This window comes from Sarcophilus harrisii, chromosome 3, assembly GCF_902635505.1.
Source record: "Sarcophilus harrisii chromosome 3, mSarHar1.11, whole genome shotgun sequence".
Classification (NCBI taxonomy): Eukaryota; Metazoa; Chordata; class Mammalia; order Dasyuromorphia; family Dasyuridae; genus Sarcophilus; species Sarcophilus harrisii.
In genome coordinates this window covers 197,160,667-197,177,311 of record NC_045428.1, presented here as the reverse complement: position 1 = coordinate 197,177,311, position 16,645 = coordinate 197,160,667, and the positions used below count along the sequence as shown (strand labels likewise).

Here is a 16,645-nt window from a genome sequence, read left to right as displayed (position 1 = left end):
CAACCCTGAGCAAATCACAGCCCTGAAAAGGAAAAAACAAACCACTCCGGTACCTCTGTCATGAAATCCCCAAAAATGGAGTCATGAAGAGTCAGACATGACTGAAACAACAACATATTTCTTAAGGTGGTTTAACATTATATTAATTTGTTTGGCTATCACAAAGCACTCATCTCTTAGAGCTGTTATAAAGAACAAATGAAATAATTATTGTAAAATACTTAGCATAATATCTGGTGTATAGGAAGTACTTAATAAATGCTTATTTCCTTCCTTCAATCCACTAAGACCACCAGGCTGTTATTTCTTTTTTGCTGAGGCAATTGGGATTAAATGACTTGCCCAGGGTCCCACAGCCAGGACCTGTTAAGTATCTGAAGTCAGATTTGAACTCAGGTTCTCCTGACTTTAGGGCTGGTGCTCTATCCACTGCACTACCTACCTGCCCTGAGGTTTTTATTGCAGTCAAATGAACTTCACAAGTAAAGTCTAATTATACCTCTCCCTGTTGTACTTGTGAGTTTTATTTTTTGACACTAAATTTAAGATTTTACATTTATTCCTATTGAATTTTATCTTAGTAGACACAGTAAGTGCTCTAATCTGATGTCAAGCTCAAATAGAAATGAGCCCACAAAATCAAAATAATGATTCTAATCAGCCATACATTTACTTAGAAAACCACCTATTATTATCTATTGCATTTTTCTAAGCCAATGTGAATGTTAAATTTTGATACTTAACATTTTTATTAATAATATTAAACAATAAAATTTTAAGCATTTCCCAATTACATTTTAAATTTGTTTTGGCTCTACTAGAGTGTTGCTGGCAGACATGTAACCACTGGTGACTATGATCCAGTTTGTCAAGGTTTTTTGGGATACTGATTCTATTGCCTAGTGTGTCAGTTATTCCTCTTAAAATTCATATATATAGCAGGCTGTACATTGTTTTATAGGTTTATCATTAATAAAGAATGTCTTTATTTGTGCATTAACTCACTGGATCCTTATTTTCTTTTATATCTGGAACCCAATACTTTTTTTCACTCTGTGTGGTTCAATTAGAACATGTCATTGGTGTTTAGTTGTGTTTCATAGGAATGACTGTATATCAAGACTGTGTCTTTTAAGGAAGCATTGTATTACATAAGAAAGAGTAGGACTCAAGAGATTTGGTTTCCATCCTTACTTTCTGCTAAACATATTTATCCTAGGTTCTCGAAAAGGACCAGTTACATCAAGAGAGTGATGTCTTGACTTGTAACTGAATTGAATTGAAGTGAGACAGAGCTGTTCAGAGTCATCAACCTCACTCACTCCTCCCAAATCAAAATCAGGAAGGTAGGGTTGCATAGCATAGCACAGTGGCTTGGAATCAGTTAACTAGTGGATTCAAATCCTAGCTCCCAGGCTTGCTAGTTCTGTGGCCATGAGCAAAATATTTAATATCTCTGAGTCTCAGTTTTCCAATCTTTAAATGAAGATAGTAATATTTATATTATCTCTATGATTGTTATTTTGGCAAAATGCCCTGTAAACTTCATGATGCTAAATAAATGTGAGTTCTTCTTAACTTCTCTGTCTTAGCTTTCTTGTCTGTAAGATAAATTAGCTGATTAAAAAAATCTCTAAAGCCCAAAATTAGGTCATTCTCTGACTTCTCATTGTTTTAGAAATATGAGCTTATGTGGATCATTTGAAATCAATTTGGAGCATACTGTAAGCATAAAATCCAAATCAGGGATGGAGAAAAAAGTACAACATTTTGATTTAAGAATGAATCTACTGTTCCTAAAATGTTCCTCAAGTTAATCTAATCTATAACAGCATTAGGAGTATATATGGGTAAGTAGGAAGAAATATGCATATTTTAAAATTTTCCTAGAAAAATGACAATTAACTAATCACTTTGTATCCCTGCTCAGCAACAAAACAGAATAGAACAAAACAGAACCCTGGCCAAGTGAGCTATTCTTAAACTGCATTTTGTGATCAAAATCTGAATAGTAGAGCAGAAGATGCTATCTAAAGTGTTCTTTTAATTCAGGAAACTACATGTAGCCTCTTCATGCTCCAAAATATTTTGAGCAGAACTTTAAGTGGTAACAAATATTTGAAAATTTAAGTAGATGTCCACCAATTAAGGAATAGCTAAACAAATTGTGGTACATGAATGTAATGGAATACTACCATGTTTCAAGAAATGATGAACATTCTGATACAGAAGAGTATTAAAAGACTTATATGAACTGATGAAAAAGGAAGAAAGTAGCTTCAATAAAATAGTGTATATATAAAGGCTATCTGATATAAATTGAAAGAACAACTACCACACAACAATTGAAAAGGAATGTTGCAAACATTAAGAACAAAAAAGAGCTAGAGCTATGAGAAAACATTTCCTCTCACTACTCAGACATAGATGGAGAGGGGAAGTATCTGCAGATGAGGAACAGTTCAGAGAATGTTAGATTTTTTAAAATGTATTCTTTAGTTTTTCTGGCTTCCTCTTCCTCCTTTTTTCCCTCTATTTTTAAAAATTGTGGTAAGATTTTAGAGGAGGTATTAGGAAAGATATGGGGGAAATCAAGGGAATGTAACAAGGAAAGATATTGATAAAATATATTTTAAAAAAGAAGTTATACATGAAAAGCAATGCAAATTGAAAAATAAAGGTATTCTTACTAAGCTATATCTTTTGTTTCTCTTAACTAAAACAATCAGAAAATAGACAACACATGTGTTGTCCACATATCCATTTCTTGGGCCCCAATTAAATTTTATATTATTGAGGTAAAAAGGGAGAAATGAAGAACATATTCAAAGTTGTTAGGTGCATTGATTTATGAATTTGTAGTCAAACTTGCAATGACAAATGAGTGACTTAATGAAAAGAAGCCATGAATTACCCAACCAATGTAAGAAATGGGAGACATTAATAAGAAAAATATAATTAAAACAATAATTTTTGCCCCAAAGTTGTAGACTACTTGACGAATTAATAAATTCAGAGAAGTATTTACCCCAGTGTGAGATAAGAAATAATAAGATCAACATCATTATATTTTAATTTTTGAAATATATTGCTGTAACAATAGACATTCTTTTTGTGGGACTTTTGGACTTCTAAATTCTGGGATGCAAGGAATGTTTGCCAACTGGGAGACTGGAGTAATGTTTTACAATTCCATAAAACTATGCTATTTTTAAAAAAGGTATGCCAAGTATTAGATAAGTATAGTCTCTTTCTAATAAGATTATTGAGACTGGCTGCAGTTTGCACCTAACACTTAATAAAGAAAGGAAGTAATGAACAGCAACAGAGTGACTTTAAAGAGTAGCCAATGCAAATGGAAATGAAGGTATGTGATGAAAAAAAACTATGATGGAGCTTGAAGAAAAAAGAACACTAGTACCAAAACATGTTTGTTGAGTATTGACAGAATTATGTTGTACAAATAAGGCTTTGGGGAAAAACAAAAACAAAAAAAAAAAAAAAACAAGAAAAGTTAAGTAAAGCAGCTATCTTACCGAACCTCCTCAGGGATTTGGATGGATCTTCTTATGATGGAATATGGATGGTGTTCAGTGGTTGATAAGCACTTACATCCAGTATGGTTAGCAACCTTAACTGGCACTAATTCTGGTACTGTTGTTAAAGGCACTGTTATCTCAAAAAGCTATTGGAGAAGAAAGATAATTATAATGCTTGATTAATTACATAAATTTTTTTTTAATTAAATAACTTTTTATTGACAGAACCCATGCCAGGGTAATTTTTTACAACATTATCCCTTGCACTCACTTCTGTTCCGACTTTTCCCCTCCCTCCCTCCACCCTCTCCCCAAAGATGGCAAGCAGTCCTATACATTGTTAAATAGATTACAGTAGATCTTAGATACAATATATGTGTGCAGAACCGAACAGTTTTCTTGTTGCTCAGGGAGAATTGGATTTAGAAGGTATAAATAACCTGAGAAGAAGAACAAAAATGCAAGCAGTTTACAATAAATTCTTTTTTAATGACTACTACATTCTGTATTTATCCTTGCATTCTTTTATTCTCAATAGTAGTTACTATAGGAAAATTGCCAGCTGAATACAAAACTACAGTGGAGGTAATTTTGATATAAGAATAGATTACTAGTGCACGAAACAAAGGGTTCTTTTCCCAGTGCTGTCATGGTGTGAGCTTTGTAAAGTTGCTTAAACGCTTAATGCCCATTTTCCTTGAATAAACTGGAATGAGGGCACTTGATGTTACTTCAGGAGGGCTTATAAAGGATAAAATAAGATACTAGATATTGTGTTTAAGTCCATCAAGGAAGAAAGTTGAAATATAATTTTGTTGTTTTCTTAACGTGGCTAAGAAGAAAAGGCTCAGAATTTTGACAAACAGGTCCATCAAAGAATGGGCAGGATTACTTCTATAATAGGTCTAGAAAATGCACAGAAAAGTTTAAACTTCCATCTTATATTTTTTTAGTTTCCATTTTATGTTGCTTGTGGTGGAATGTTACTTATCACATGATTTGCCAGTTGGAAAATTATTGCTCTCAGAGAGCCTCAGTTTCCTTTTTTCTATAATGAGGTAAAATTACACAAGTTGGGCATCACTGAAAACAACTGAACAACAAAAACAAAGGGAAAACCAGTCTTGTCTCAATGGCTAGGATATATTTGTAATTGCCTATTAAATAACTTTACTTCTTCCATTTTGTTTTTAACCCTAGCCATCTTGTGCAAATTTTCATGGATGCTACAAAAATATATTTTTTAAGTCACATAAGCTAATTATTGTCATCTTATGCAAGCTTTGTTTTTAATAGTTGCTGCTTAGAATATAGAGGGCATTCTTCTAACTCTTGAACAGTAGAGGTCAGAATTTTCACAAATATCTCACATCATACTATATTGAATTGTTTCATTGCCATTTTGTTATAGAAATTCCCCTATTTCAACTGAAAAAAATTATGAGTAATTTGACCCATTAGTATTATATAAAGTCAGTGTTCCACTATTCTATTTTGGTACAAGTGCTCAGATGAACAAATGAAAGAAGATAACTCTTTTTTCACAAAAGAGTTAAGAAAGCATTAAGAAAAATGATTATATAAGTATGCAGCAAACATAATAATAGTATTAAAGATTCTAATTTTATTTTAAATTTTATTATATTATTATTTATATTTAATTTTAATTTTATTTATGTCTTTAAGCTTCACATTTTTGCATCATTAGCATCATTCTCTTTTTGGGGCTTCAACACTTGCGTTTCTTTATAGGGATCATGTAAATTTGCATTACCTGTTTTGAAACATATGATGTGCTCGTGTTTATACAAAGGAGACTCTCTTCATTGCAGCAACCTCCACACCGGAATACATTCACACAGGGGGGCTTAAAGAAAGTGTTCGTGCTTTTCCCCAGCTCTTTGGCCACTTCCACACAGGTTTCTCTTGGAGTACATTGAGTTCTCTGCCATTCTTCATCTATGACTGAAGAAAGAAAATTAATGAAAACAGCAAATTAAGAAACATTTTTAGTAGTACAATGTGTGAGCAGTAGCCACATTAATGATATAATTTTTATGTTTCCAATGTTTATTTCTTTCATTTACTGATTATTGGGATCAAACATTATTTTTGAGGGCAAAAAGGGAAGATATTCTTCCCTATTTCCATCCATGGTAAGAAAGTGGAAATTGGTATAGACACTGATAATTATTTTATTTTCTTTGGTGAAAATCACCCAATCCATTTTATAACTATCCAAAAAAATGATTAATGAAAAATAAATAAAAGCACATTGAGTTGAATGGCATTTATTAAAAATTTTATAGAAACCCAGACAGAAACAACTGTTTCCATTTGAAGCCGACAGTCATAGCCATGTAATATTCTCTTCTCTGAAATATGATCATTCTATAGGAGCAGAATTCGCTTCTGGAGGCAGCCTTAGTTTCAGTTCAGTGTAATAATCACCTCAAATGCAGCCAGCTATTAAAGTCCAATCCTTTATTTTCTCTTTCCTTCACTTGGAGTTCTGCTAGCTTTCTGGAGGCCTTCTGGATCTTGATTTCAGTGTTCTCCAAAGGACAGCCTGCCGCTTCTTCTCTTCTTCCTTCATTCTGCCCAACTGAATCCTGGCTTCTCAATCTCCCAGAGTGCTCTTTGGACCTGAGAGCTTCTTGTTTATATGCTGCATGCTGAGTATAGTCCAATCATTACATCACTAGGAAACCATTATTTGTTGTAGGAGTAAATCAATGCTAAATTAGATTTAACCATTGTCTCCTCAATTCCATTTAGTACCTTGTTTCAAGTTCTGGCCCATAACATATCCTTGTAGGATCAGATCAATTCTACTGGCTTAGTACCCTGTAAGAATCATAACATCTCCCGTTTTCTTTTGATTTTAGAACATAGGTGGTCATGATCTCCCTGACTTCTCAAGAAGGTGAGAACCCCCAAAAAGAAAGTGATCATGCCTTCCCTGACCGCTTAAAAAAGGAGTGAAAATACCATAAAAAGAAGGTGGTTACACCCTCCCTGACTTCTCAGGAAAGGAGATGAAAATGCCAAAGGAAATGGGAAATCAAATCAGATTAGCAGGTTTCTAAAGGGGCTCACTCTTAAAATAGGTATACATAAATCCATCAATATGGGAGGTATTATACATAATTACGTAAATTACATAAGCACATAGTAACATAACACAGGCTAGAAGTGATGTAACAAATAACATGAATCAACATGAGTATTTATACACATGTCCATAAGTCCTAGGAATAGTCCAAAAGAAATCTATTGTCCATTTGTTCATGTGCCAGGAATCCAATAATTCCTGCAAGTTTTGAAGTCCTGCTATAGTCTCATCAACAATTTTTCATCTCAAGGAATCCAATGATTCCTGCTGGTTTTCAAGTCCTGCAATAGTCTCATTATCAGCCATGCTTTTTCAGTGTCAGATGTTTCTTAGATCTTCTCCTTTGTTTTGAGGTTTTTCTCCTTTTCTGTCTCTCTCCAGGTGCTTGTTGCCACCCATCTGTTTCCTTCTCCATCTGTAGGAATTCAAGCAAACCCTCTCTCCCAAGCAGTTAATCTATCCAATTCCCCTCTATTTACCACTTTGGGGATTTCTCCTCATCATCTGGTAATTACATTGGAGCCGTTTGCACTGGACACTGCCCTGTTGGTTTAAAAAGCCTGTATTCTCCCCAATTGTAATCCCTTTCTGCTATCTGATTGCTTTTTTGCTGGTTGATCACATCAGAGTCCTGACCTTCTAAAGACTCTCTGGGTGTAACCTCAGCTGCCATCATGCCCCACCTACCTTTTGTATGATATCTTGGAGATGGGTCCCACCTCTCATTTCCCCTGGGTCAATCTGCATTCTGAGGCTCAGTGGAAACCTTGGTTGCATTTTGGACTTGGGGTTTGGGGTTTTTCTCTCACCCTGTCCTCTCACTCTATCTCCATATCTGCACTGAGCTCTAAGATGTCCTATTTTTCCACCCTGAAAACATTGACAAGTTTCTCTATAAGTCCCTTGCCAAGAGGGACCCTGTCTTCCCATGTTCATCATAGTCTGGGTATAATAAGCAATTGTGCCCACTGTGGCACAGCATCTTATGATTTCCTCTAAAGGAGCATCTTTGTGTAGTCCCCATATAATTCTTTTGCAAATCTCATTGGCATTTTCCTTAGTCAGATGTCTGGTCATTATTTCTTGTGACAGCTATTTTCAGATGTCCCACAAAATCTGCAAAGGGTTCATTGGGACCTTACTCTATTTTTGTGAAGGCTTCCCCTCGATCTTTTCCTGGAAGGAAGCTCCAAGCTTTTATAGCCGCAGTTGCAATTTGCTCATAAGCTGTTGTGGGGTAATTAATCTGTTCTGAATCCTCTCCATACCTGCTCTTCACCTGCTAGTTGGTCACAAGTGATTCGTACATTAACAGTGGTTAATGTTTGCCTATTGTATCTGGCTTGAATCCTACATAATTCATAATATTCTAAAAGCTACAAGTTTTGTCCAGATTCTAAACATGTCCGTGCTATGGATTTCCAATCACTGGGGGTTAGGATTTCATAAGCCAAACTATCTAGTAACATCTTAACATAAGATGATGTAGCCCCATAAAGAGTGCAACCTTTTTTCAAATTCTTAATTTTTTCCAAATCAAAAGGAGGGTATCTTCTCCTTTTTTGACCTGAAGAATCAAGCTCTTCAATAACAGGATATGCATTTATAAAATCAGATACATCGTGTCCTTCATTTTTTGCCTTAACTAATGCCTTTTCTAATCCTGTCACAGGCTGCTTAATAGGTGATTCTGTTTGTGTCACTGCCTCTCCCTCTCCTCCTTCTCTCTCCACCCATGAAGGGTTAATTGAGGGAAATAGGTCAGGGGATTGGGAATGATCTAATTTCTCCTGCTGTGAATTCTTATCTGATTCTTCATCCTTTTCATCTAGTTTAGTTGGCACCTCCCCTTCCTGTTCTTTCTTCTTTTTCCGCATTCTAACACTTATATAATTTCTTAAAGCCAGTTGTATTAAATTGTATGTATAAAGTGTATTTTTGGAAATTGAGTTTGGATTAGAATTGTAGTATTCACCTAGTTGCTCTTCTACTATTTTCCACTCATTTGGATCCAGTTATTTTTCCATAGAGAACCAAGGAGATGAGTACTGTACAATTTTTAAAAGATCAATGATATGCTCCCAAGTTATAATTAAACCTTGATTTTTTTGTAAATCTGGCAATGGTCTCTAAACATTTTCCTTGAACAGAAAGCTGTTTTCTAAACATCTGTCCCATTTCACCTGAAATTCTACTTTAGCTCTTTAACAAAGTTTCCTTGTTGTACTCATCCTAATTTCTGGGTCAAGGAGACTTTTCCACTGAAATCAAGATCAGAGGCTTTTCCACTGAGATCAGGATTATGTCTTTCCCATGTTCGGGTGCCAAAGTATAATGTTCTCTTCTCTAAAATATATTGTTCTCTGAGAGCAGGTTTCTTGGGGTGCTTTTGGAGGCAGCCTTAGTTTCAGTTCAGTGTAATAATCATCTCAAATGCAGCCAGCTATTGAAGTCCAATCCTTTATTTTCTCTTTCCTTCACTTGGAGCTCAGCTAGCTTTCTGGAGGCTTTCCAGATCTTGGCTTCAGTGTTCTCCAAAGGACAGCCTGCCACCTCTTCTCTGTCTTCCTTCATTCTGCCCAACTGAATCCTGGCTTCTCAATCTCCCAGAGTGCTCTTTGGACCTGAGAGCTTCTTGCTTATATGATGCATGCTGAGTATAGTCCAATCATTACATCACTAGGAAACCATTATTTGTTGTAGGAGTAAATCAATGCTAAATTAGATTTAACTATTGTCTCCTCAATTCCATTTAGTACCTTGTTTCAAGTTCTGGCCCATAACATCTCCTTGTAGGATCAGATCAATTCTATTGTCTTAGTACCTTGTAAGAATCATAACAATAGCATGTGTTCATACATCCATGTAGTACATTTTTAAAGTTAATATCTCACAAAAGAATCATACTTTGGACAATGACAGAGAAAATTTATCAAACTAATGTCTTCATAAGTCTGTGTATAAGTTGCCTCATAATGAAATGTCCTTGAATCATGGTTCTAAATGATGATGAAATTAAGACCTACAAGTAAAAACAATGTTCTAACAATACTAACCAGAATCAAGCAAAAATGGAAAGAAGGAAAAAACAACCACTGACAATAAAAAGAAAATTACTTTCCTGTAAACAGTAGTCACTTTGCCAGCCTTTGTTAGATTTTGATACTTAGATATTCAACTATTGTATGAATTTTGCTTTTTTGTATATCTTCTTGGGAAATATTTTATTTTTATGGTCAGTTTAGTTTCAGGTTGTAGTTTTTTTTAGATTGTAGTTTTTTTTTTTAATTTATTCTATTTTTATTTTTATATCTTTGTCAGTTTACATTACTCTATTACTAGAATATTGTGGATAGCCTTCTGGGCCTTGACTCAATAAGACCTGAGTACAAATACAGCCTCAGTTACTTACTGCAATTTTAAGCAAGTCCTTAACTTTTGTTTCTTCAACTATAATACAGAGATAATAATAGCATCTGTCTTTCACTGTTGTTATAAAGATCAAATGAGGGAGTATCATTATTATTATCTTATATCAAAATATTTCTCATTCAACAAACTTCACCTTGAGAGACAAATAATCTTTTCCCTTAGGATTTTTGATCAGCGATTAATTCCCAATAATCCCAAAAAATCTAAGATTTCTGATTAAAATGAGTAGCTTTGGTAGACTTCTCTAAAAAAGAACTGACACTAAAATGGCTATTTCTAAACCTTCTTTTTTTAAAGCTCCTTTTTGTCCTTTTTCCCTATGACCTAATTTCTCCCATTTTCTGCTTTCTCAATCTCCTAAAACTTAAACTACCAAATATTTGGTAAACTATTAAAGAGCTAAAGTAGAATTTCAGGTGAAATGGGACAGATGTTTAGAAAACAGCTTTCTGTTCAAGGAAAATGTTTAGAGACCACTGACAGACTTAATAAAAAATCAAGGTTTAATTATAACTTGGGAGCATATCATTGATCTTTTAAAAATTGTACAGTACTCATCAACTTGGTTCTCTATGGAAAAAGAATTAGATCCAATAAATAAATAAAAACTGGTAAATAAATTTGGTAAATTGTTAAACTGTTTTAATTTGTTGCATTATATTTTCAGTTATTATGTCAGGGAAGTAGTTAAATATTTAAGCATTCTTCTTCCTCAGTTCTTTAAAAGTATGTATATTCAATACAAGAAATCATTAATGAGGTAAGAATTTGTACTTTGTTAATCATAATGTTTTTCAGGAAATGAATACTTAAATTGGGGTAGTATTTTTGTGAAAAAATTATCTTTACAATAATTTTCTTCTCTATTCATTGTTCCATGTTTCTCATTAGATGATAACAATATTACTACCCTTATTTTTTAAATTATTGTTATATATATCTGCCTGTTTTACCTTAACGTAATGAAACAGATGGTATAGAAAATTTTCAATGCCAAAAATTCGATACGAGAGTTAGGAACACAACCATATGCCTACCTTTAAGTGTTTCAATGTCATAAAATGTTGCCGCGAATCTAGTGGAACGATGTGATGCTGAGCGGGAATCCATATTAGCTAAGCTTTTGATCTTCAGTCGACATTTCCACAGCTTCCAGTCTTCAGAATGAGTGATTTTGAGGAGTTCCTCCAAGCTAGATGCAGCCCGGATTTGCTGTTCCATCCGCTCTAATATTGCAGCCTGCTATAAGAAAAGTGGAATTTTTAAAAGTATAACTCAGTTTTCAGTTTTCCTTGATAACTTCAAATAATTACTGTCACTTTAGAAATCAAAGAAAACATAATGGTTTCCAGGAAAGAACAAATGAGTAGCAGAAACCAGTGAAGTTTTATTTTTGCTAATTCTGACTTTAGATATATTTGCTTAACCTTTCTTCTGAACTACTTAAAGCATTTAAATATGTTCTTCCTTAGTGCAGATCCCATCAGGTTATTTGGCTGTTGCAACATCCATTATATGTTATCACTAGTCTCCCAAAAACTCACTTTTATATTTTCCACAATGGGAAGTTGCATCAGCTGAGCAAGCTGATAGGATCTGTGCATACATCAGATTGACATATTTGTTGTAGTAGAGTTGTTTTAGTCATGTCTGACTTTTTATGAACCCTTTTGAGATTTTATTGGCAAAAATACTGGAGTGGTCTGCCATTTCTTTTTTCAGCTCATTTTTTTTTTACAGATGAAGAAACTGAGGCAAACAGGGTTAAGTGACTTGCCCAGGGTCACCCAGCTAGAAAATTTCTGAGGTCTGATTTGAACTCAGAAAGATGAATCTTCCTGACTTCTGGCCCAGTACTCTATCCAGTACATCTCCTAACTTCCCTTGGCCCTTTTTAGCTTTTTTGAAAACATTATCTTGTTCTCTTAAAGTAAGTTTTCATGGATTTTATTGATATATATCACAGTGGCTAGGACTCAGTGGATAGAGCATTAGGTCTAGAGTCAGGAAGAACTGAGTTCAAATCCAGCTTCAGAAATGTAGCAGCTGTTAATGTTTTACTTACCTTAAACTTCTGTTTCCTTATCTGTAAAATGATAATAAAAATAGTACCTACCTTCCAGGATTGTTATAAGAATCAAATGAAATAATAATTGCAAAGTTCTTCTCATAGTGCCTAGCACATAGTAGGTACTTAACAAATACTTCCTTCTTTCCTTCCTGTTTGAAATTTGTGTTCAGTGTATATGGGGAAATAGACTCATGAAAACTCTTTTTTTTAAAGCAGCTTAGAATAGTAGCAAAAGCTACACAGTTTAAAAGATGCTCCCTTTGAATCTTACTGGGTTCAAAGTCACTATGTGACTATGGAAACTCATTTGACTACTGCAACCTCAGGTTCTTAATCTGTACAATGGTAATAAAAATAACTATGCAAAATTATTGTGAGTTTCAACTGAGAGAGTGTAAGTAAAGTGTTTCACAAACCTTACAGGATCCTAAAAATGTTAGTTATGATTAATGAAAAAGGTGAAACTCCAGAGCAGGTATCATATCATTTTTTCTTTTTATTATTTTTTTATTTTTTCCAATGACATGTAAAAATTTAACATTTTGTTGCCATTTTTTATTTTGACTTCCAAATTCTCTCCCTTCCCCACTTCCCCCTGTCATTGGAAAGGAAAACAATTATCACATAATTGTTATGCAATACAAATTCATAAATTCATCAGAATCTTCCCACACAAATTGCATGACTATCCTATAAATAAGTTTGTTCATTTAAATTTAATGATTTCCCACACAGACACTCTGAGAGGAAAAAACTGAATTAGAAGTTTTAAACTAAGCACTTACTATGTGGAAGTCACTAAAATGCAAAGATGAACCTCAATTTATTCCCTGCTATTAACTTTCAAGGATGTAATAAAGGCATAAATAATTATAACACAAGTTCCAATGAAGTAAGTGTATGGAATGGAGATGAATGAGAGGTTAGAATGGGAAAGAGAGGACAACAATGTCAAAATACCTATGTGGAAAAATCCCTACAGAAACAGGAAGTGTTCTGAAACCCAGAAAAAGCTCATGGAAGAGCTCACAAAGGAGCTTTAAAAATCATATAAGAGAGGTGGAAGAAAATTAAGAAAAAAAAAATGAAAGTCATGCAAAAGAATTATGAAAAAAGACTCAAGATTGAAAAAAAGAAAACAATTGCTTAAAAAGTACAAATAACCAAATGGAAAAGGAAGTTCAGAAGCTAACTGAAGAAAACAAACTCTAATTTTAGTTAGAACAGGACAAATGAAAGCTAATGGCTCCATAAGATATCAAGAATCAATCAAAAAATTCAAAAGAATGAAAAAAATAAGAAAATGTAAAACAACTCATTGGAAAAAATAGATCCAGGAGAGACAATGTCAGAGTCATTGGATTACCTGGAAGCCATAAATTTTTATAAGGAGAAGAGCAGAATTAAACAAAAAATTGTTGTATTATATCAAGACCCAAGAGAAACCTAAAAAGGGGGAAAGAAAACATAAATAATTCAATGGAGTTGAACTGTTTATATCCCTGCATGAAAAGATATTTGTAATTTCTAAAAATTGTACCATTAATAGTACAGCTGGAAGGAATTTACATAGACAGAAGATATGGGTATAAGGTGATTTTGAGAGATACCATAAAAATAACTAAGAAATGAGAAAGAGGAATACACTGGGTACAGAAGGAAGGGAGAGGTTGACTGGGGTAAATTATTTCAGATAGAGAGGTGCAAAAACTCTATTACTATGGAGAGGAATATGGGAGGATAGGCAATGGGCATCAGTATTGGCTCAAAGAGGGAATAATATGTACAAGCAGTTGAATTTAGAAATCTCTTACCTACAAAAAAGTAGGATGGTCAAGGTGAGAGAGGGGTGGTACTGACAGTAGAGAGGGCAGGCCAGGAAAGACAGTAGACAGAAACAAACTAGAGGTAAAGGGGAAAAGGAAAAGGAGAGAATAGGATAAAGAGGAAGGAGAATAGTGGGGGAAGAGGATAATAGAAGGATCCTTAGAGTGGGGGTAAGTTAAGTAATAGTAAGGCAGGGAAGGAGGTAATAAAGCAGAGTAGTCAGCAGTGAATATAATAATATCATTAGGAGTAGAATTTATCAGAAAGAATAGTACTCTCAGACAAAGTTAAAGCTAAAATAGATTTAATTAAAAGAAATTTTTAAAATTTTTAAATTAAATTATATTTACATATGAATATGAGAAATATTTAATTTAGTTTAATAAAATAATAAATATAATAATAAAATTAAAAGAGAAAAATATGTCAACCATAAACTATTTAGAAAAATAGGTGGAGTCCTACCAAACTCCTTTCATGACACAAATAAATTACTGACACCTAAACCAGAAAGAGTTGAAACAAGGAAAGAAAATTATTCCCTTATAAATATTGATTTAAAATTTTTGAACAAAATACTGGCAAGGCAATTATAGCAATATATTATAAGGCTATGTTATGACCAGGTGGGATTTATACCAGGAATCCAGGATTGATTTAATACTAGGAAAACTATCAGCATAATTTACCATATCAATAACAAAACCAATGGAAATCATATTTCAGAAGATGCAGAAAAAGCCTGTGACAAAATGTAGCATCCATTCGAATTAAAAACACTAGAGAGCAAAAGAATAAAAGGAGTATTGCTTTTATTAAATAAAATAACAGACAATATGTGTCTAAAACCATCAATAAGCATTATCTATGATGGGAATAAGATAGAAGCCTTTACAATAAGGTCAGGTGTTAAGAAGCATGCTTAAGTGTGAAAAAGTGTGAAAAGAGTTAAAGGGACTGTGCCAGTATCGGATGGGTCCGTTTTCCGAAAGCCTCCACAGCTGTGAATCATAATACTTGAAGGAATTGCAAATAAGTTTTTACTGACACAAATGTTGCTTGTGAATTGGGAATGAAATAAATTGGAAGGAAGAGGGAAGAGGAAAGAGGTCAGAAAATGCAACTATCTCTTGGTCTCCTTGTATCATTATCATCTTCTCACATGAAGGGATCTATTCTGCCAGTCAGAATTAGATCCCCAGCAGTCACTAGCAGGTTGTTAACAGTCAAGGGTGAAGCAAGGATTCCCATTATCACCACTATTATTCAAAATAGTACTAGAGATATTAACTACAGCCATAAGAAAAAGAAATTTAAGGATTTAGGAGAGGCAAAGAGTAAACAAAACTCGTTCATTGCAGATGATTTGAGAGAACCCTAAAGAATCAATTAGAAAACTACTTGAAACAATTTAACGACTTTAACAAAGTTGCAGGATATAAATCATCAGCATCTCTTCATATGACTAACAAAGCCCAGTAATGAGATAGAAAGAGAAATTCCATTTAAAATAACTGTAAAAAATATAAAATATTTGAAGAGTCTACCTGCCAAAACAAACTCTGCCAAAACAAATGAACAAAATTTACAAAATACTTTTCAGACAAATGAAGTCAGATCTAAACATAATTGGAAAAATTAATGAAAAAATACAAAGAAAGATGGCCTAGCAATACCAGATCTCAAACTATATTATAAAGTAATGATCATTAAAGCTATCTGGTATTGGCTAAGAAATAGAATTGTAGATCAGTGGAACAGATTAGACACATAAAATACAGTATTCAATAACCATAGTGACCTAGTGTTTGATAAATCTTTGGGATAAGAACACAATACTTGACAAAAACTGCTGGAAAAACTGGAAAAAATAAGACATAAACTAAGCATAGAAGAATATCTTACAGTATATACAAAATTAAGGTCAAAATGAGTACGTGATTTAGACACAAAAGGTGACAGCATAAACAAATTAGAAGAGCAAGGAATAGTTTACTTACCAGATCTATGGAGAAGAGAAGATTTCATGGCCAAACAAGAGATAGAGAGCATTATGAAATGAAAAACAGATAATTTTAATTATATTAAATTAAAAGGCTTTTGCCCAAACAAAACCAATGCAATCAAGATCAGAAGGAAAGCAGAGTTGGATATAATCTTTACAGCAAGTGTCTCTGAACTTTAAAGAGAACTGAGCTAAATTTATAGGAATACAAGACATCCTCCAGTGAACAGGCAGTTTTCAGATGAAGAAATCCTATCCTATAGGCATATGAAGAAGTGTTCAAATTTTCTTTTAATGAAAAAGAGTTTTAGAATACTTCTTAAATTAAAACAAATCTGAGGTATGACCTCACACCTATCACATTGCCTAATATGACCACAAAGAAAAATGATAAATGTTGGAGAGGATGGGGTAAAATTATCATTCTTAGGCACTCTTGATGAAGTTGTAAACTAATCCACCCATTCTGGAGAGCCATTTGGAACTATGGGCATGTATATTGCCCTTTCATCCAGAAATATCACTATTAGTGTATCAAAAGATGGGAAAAGCTGTCTGTGAGGTTGCTTAACATATAGTTTCTTTTACCTTCTGGTAACCATGGTGGGAACCAATGCTAATCTTTGAGGTGATGTTTATTACAGGATTTACTTTTA

General features: G+C 33.7%; 1 protein-coding gene across 1 annotated transcript in view; it reads right to left on the bottom strand.

Moving 5' to 3' along the window:
• The window catches only part of VEGFD (vascular endothelial growth factor D), a 48,612-nt gene that overhangs the window by 11,536 nt on the left and 20,431 nt on the right, over nucleotides 1-16,645 (bottom strand). Inside the window, exons 2-4 of the mRNA XM_012546069.3 lie at nucleotides 11,124-11,328; nucleotides 5,314-5,504; nucleotides 3,537-3,685 (exon numbers count right to left, since the gene is read on the bottom strand). Coding sequence (XP_012401523.1) covers nucleotides 3,537-3,685; nucleotides 5,314-5,504; nucleotides 11,124-11,328 — 545 coding nt within the window. The remainder of the gene's footprint in view (nucleotides 1-3,536; nucleotides 3,686-5,313; nucleotides 5,505-11,123; nucleotides 11,329-16,645) is intronic.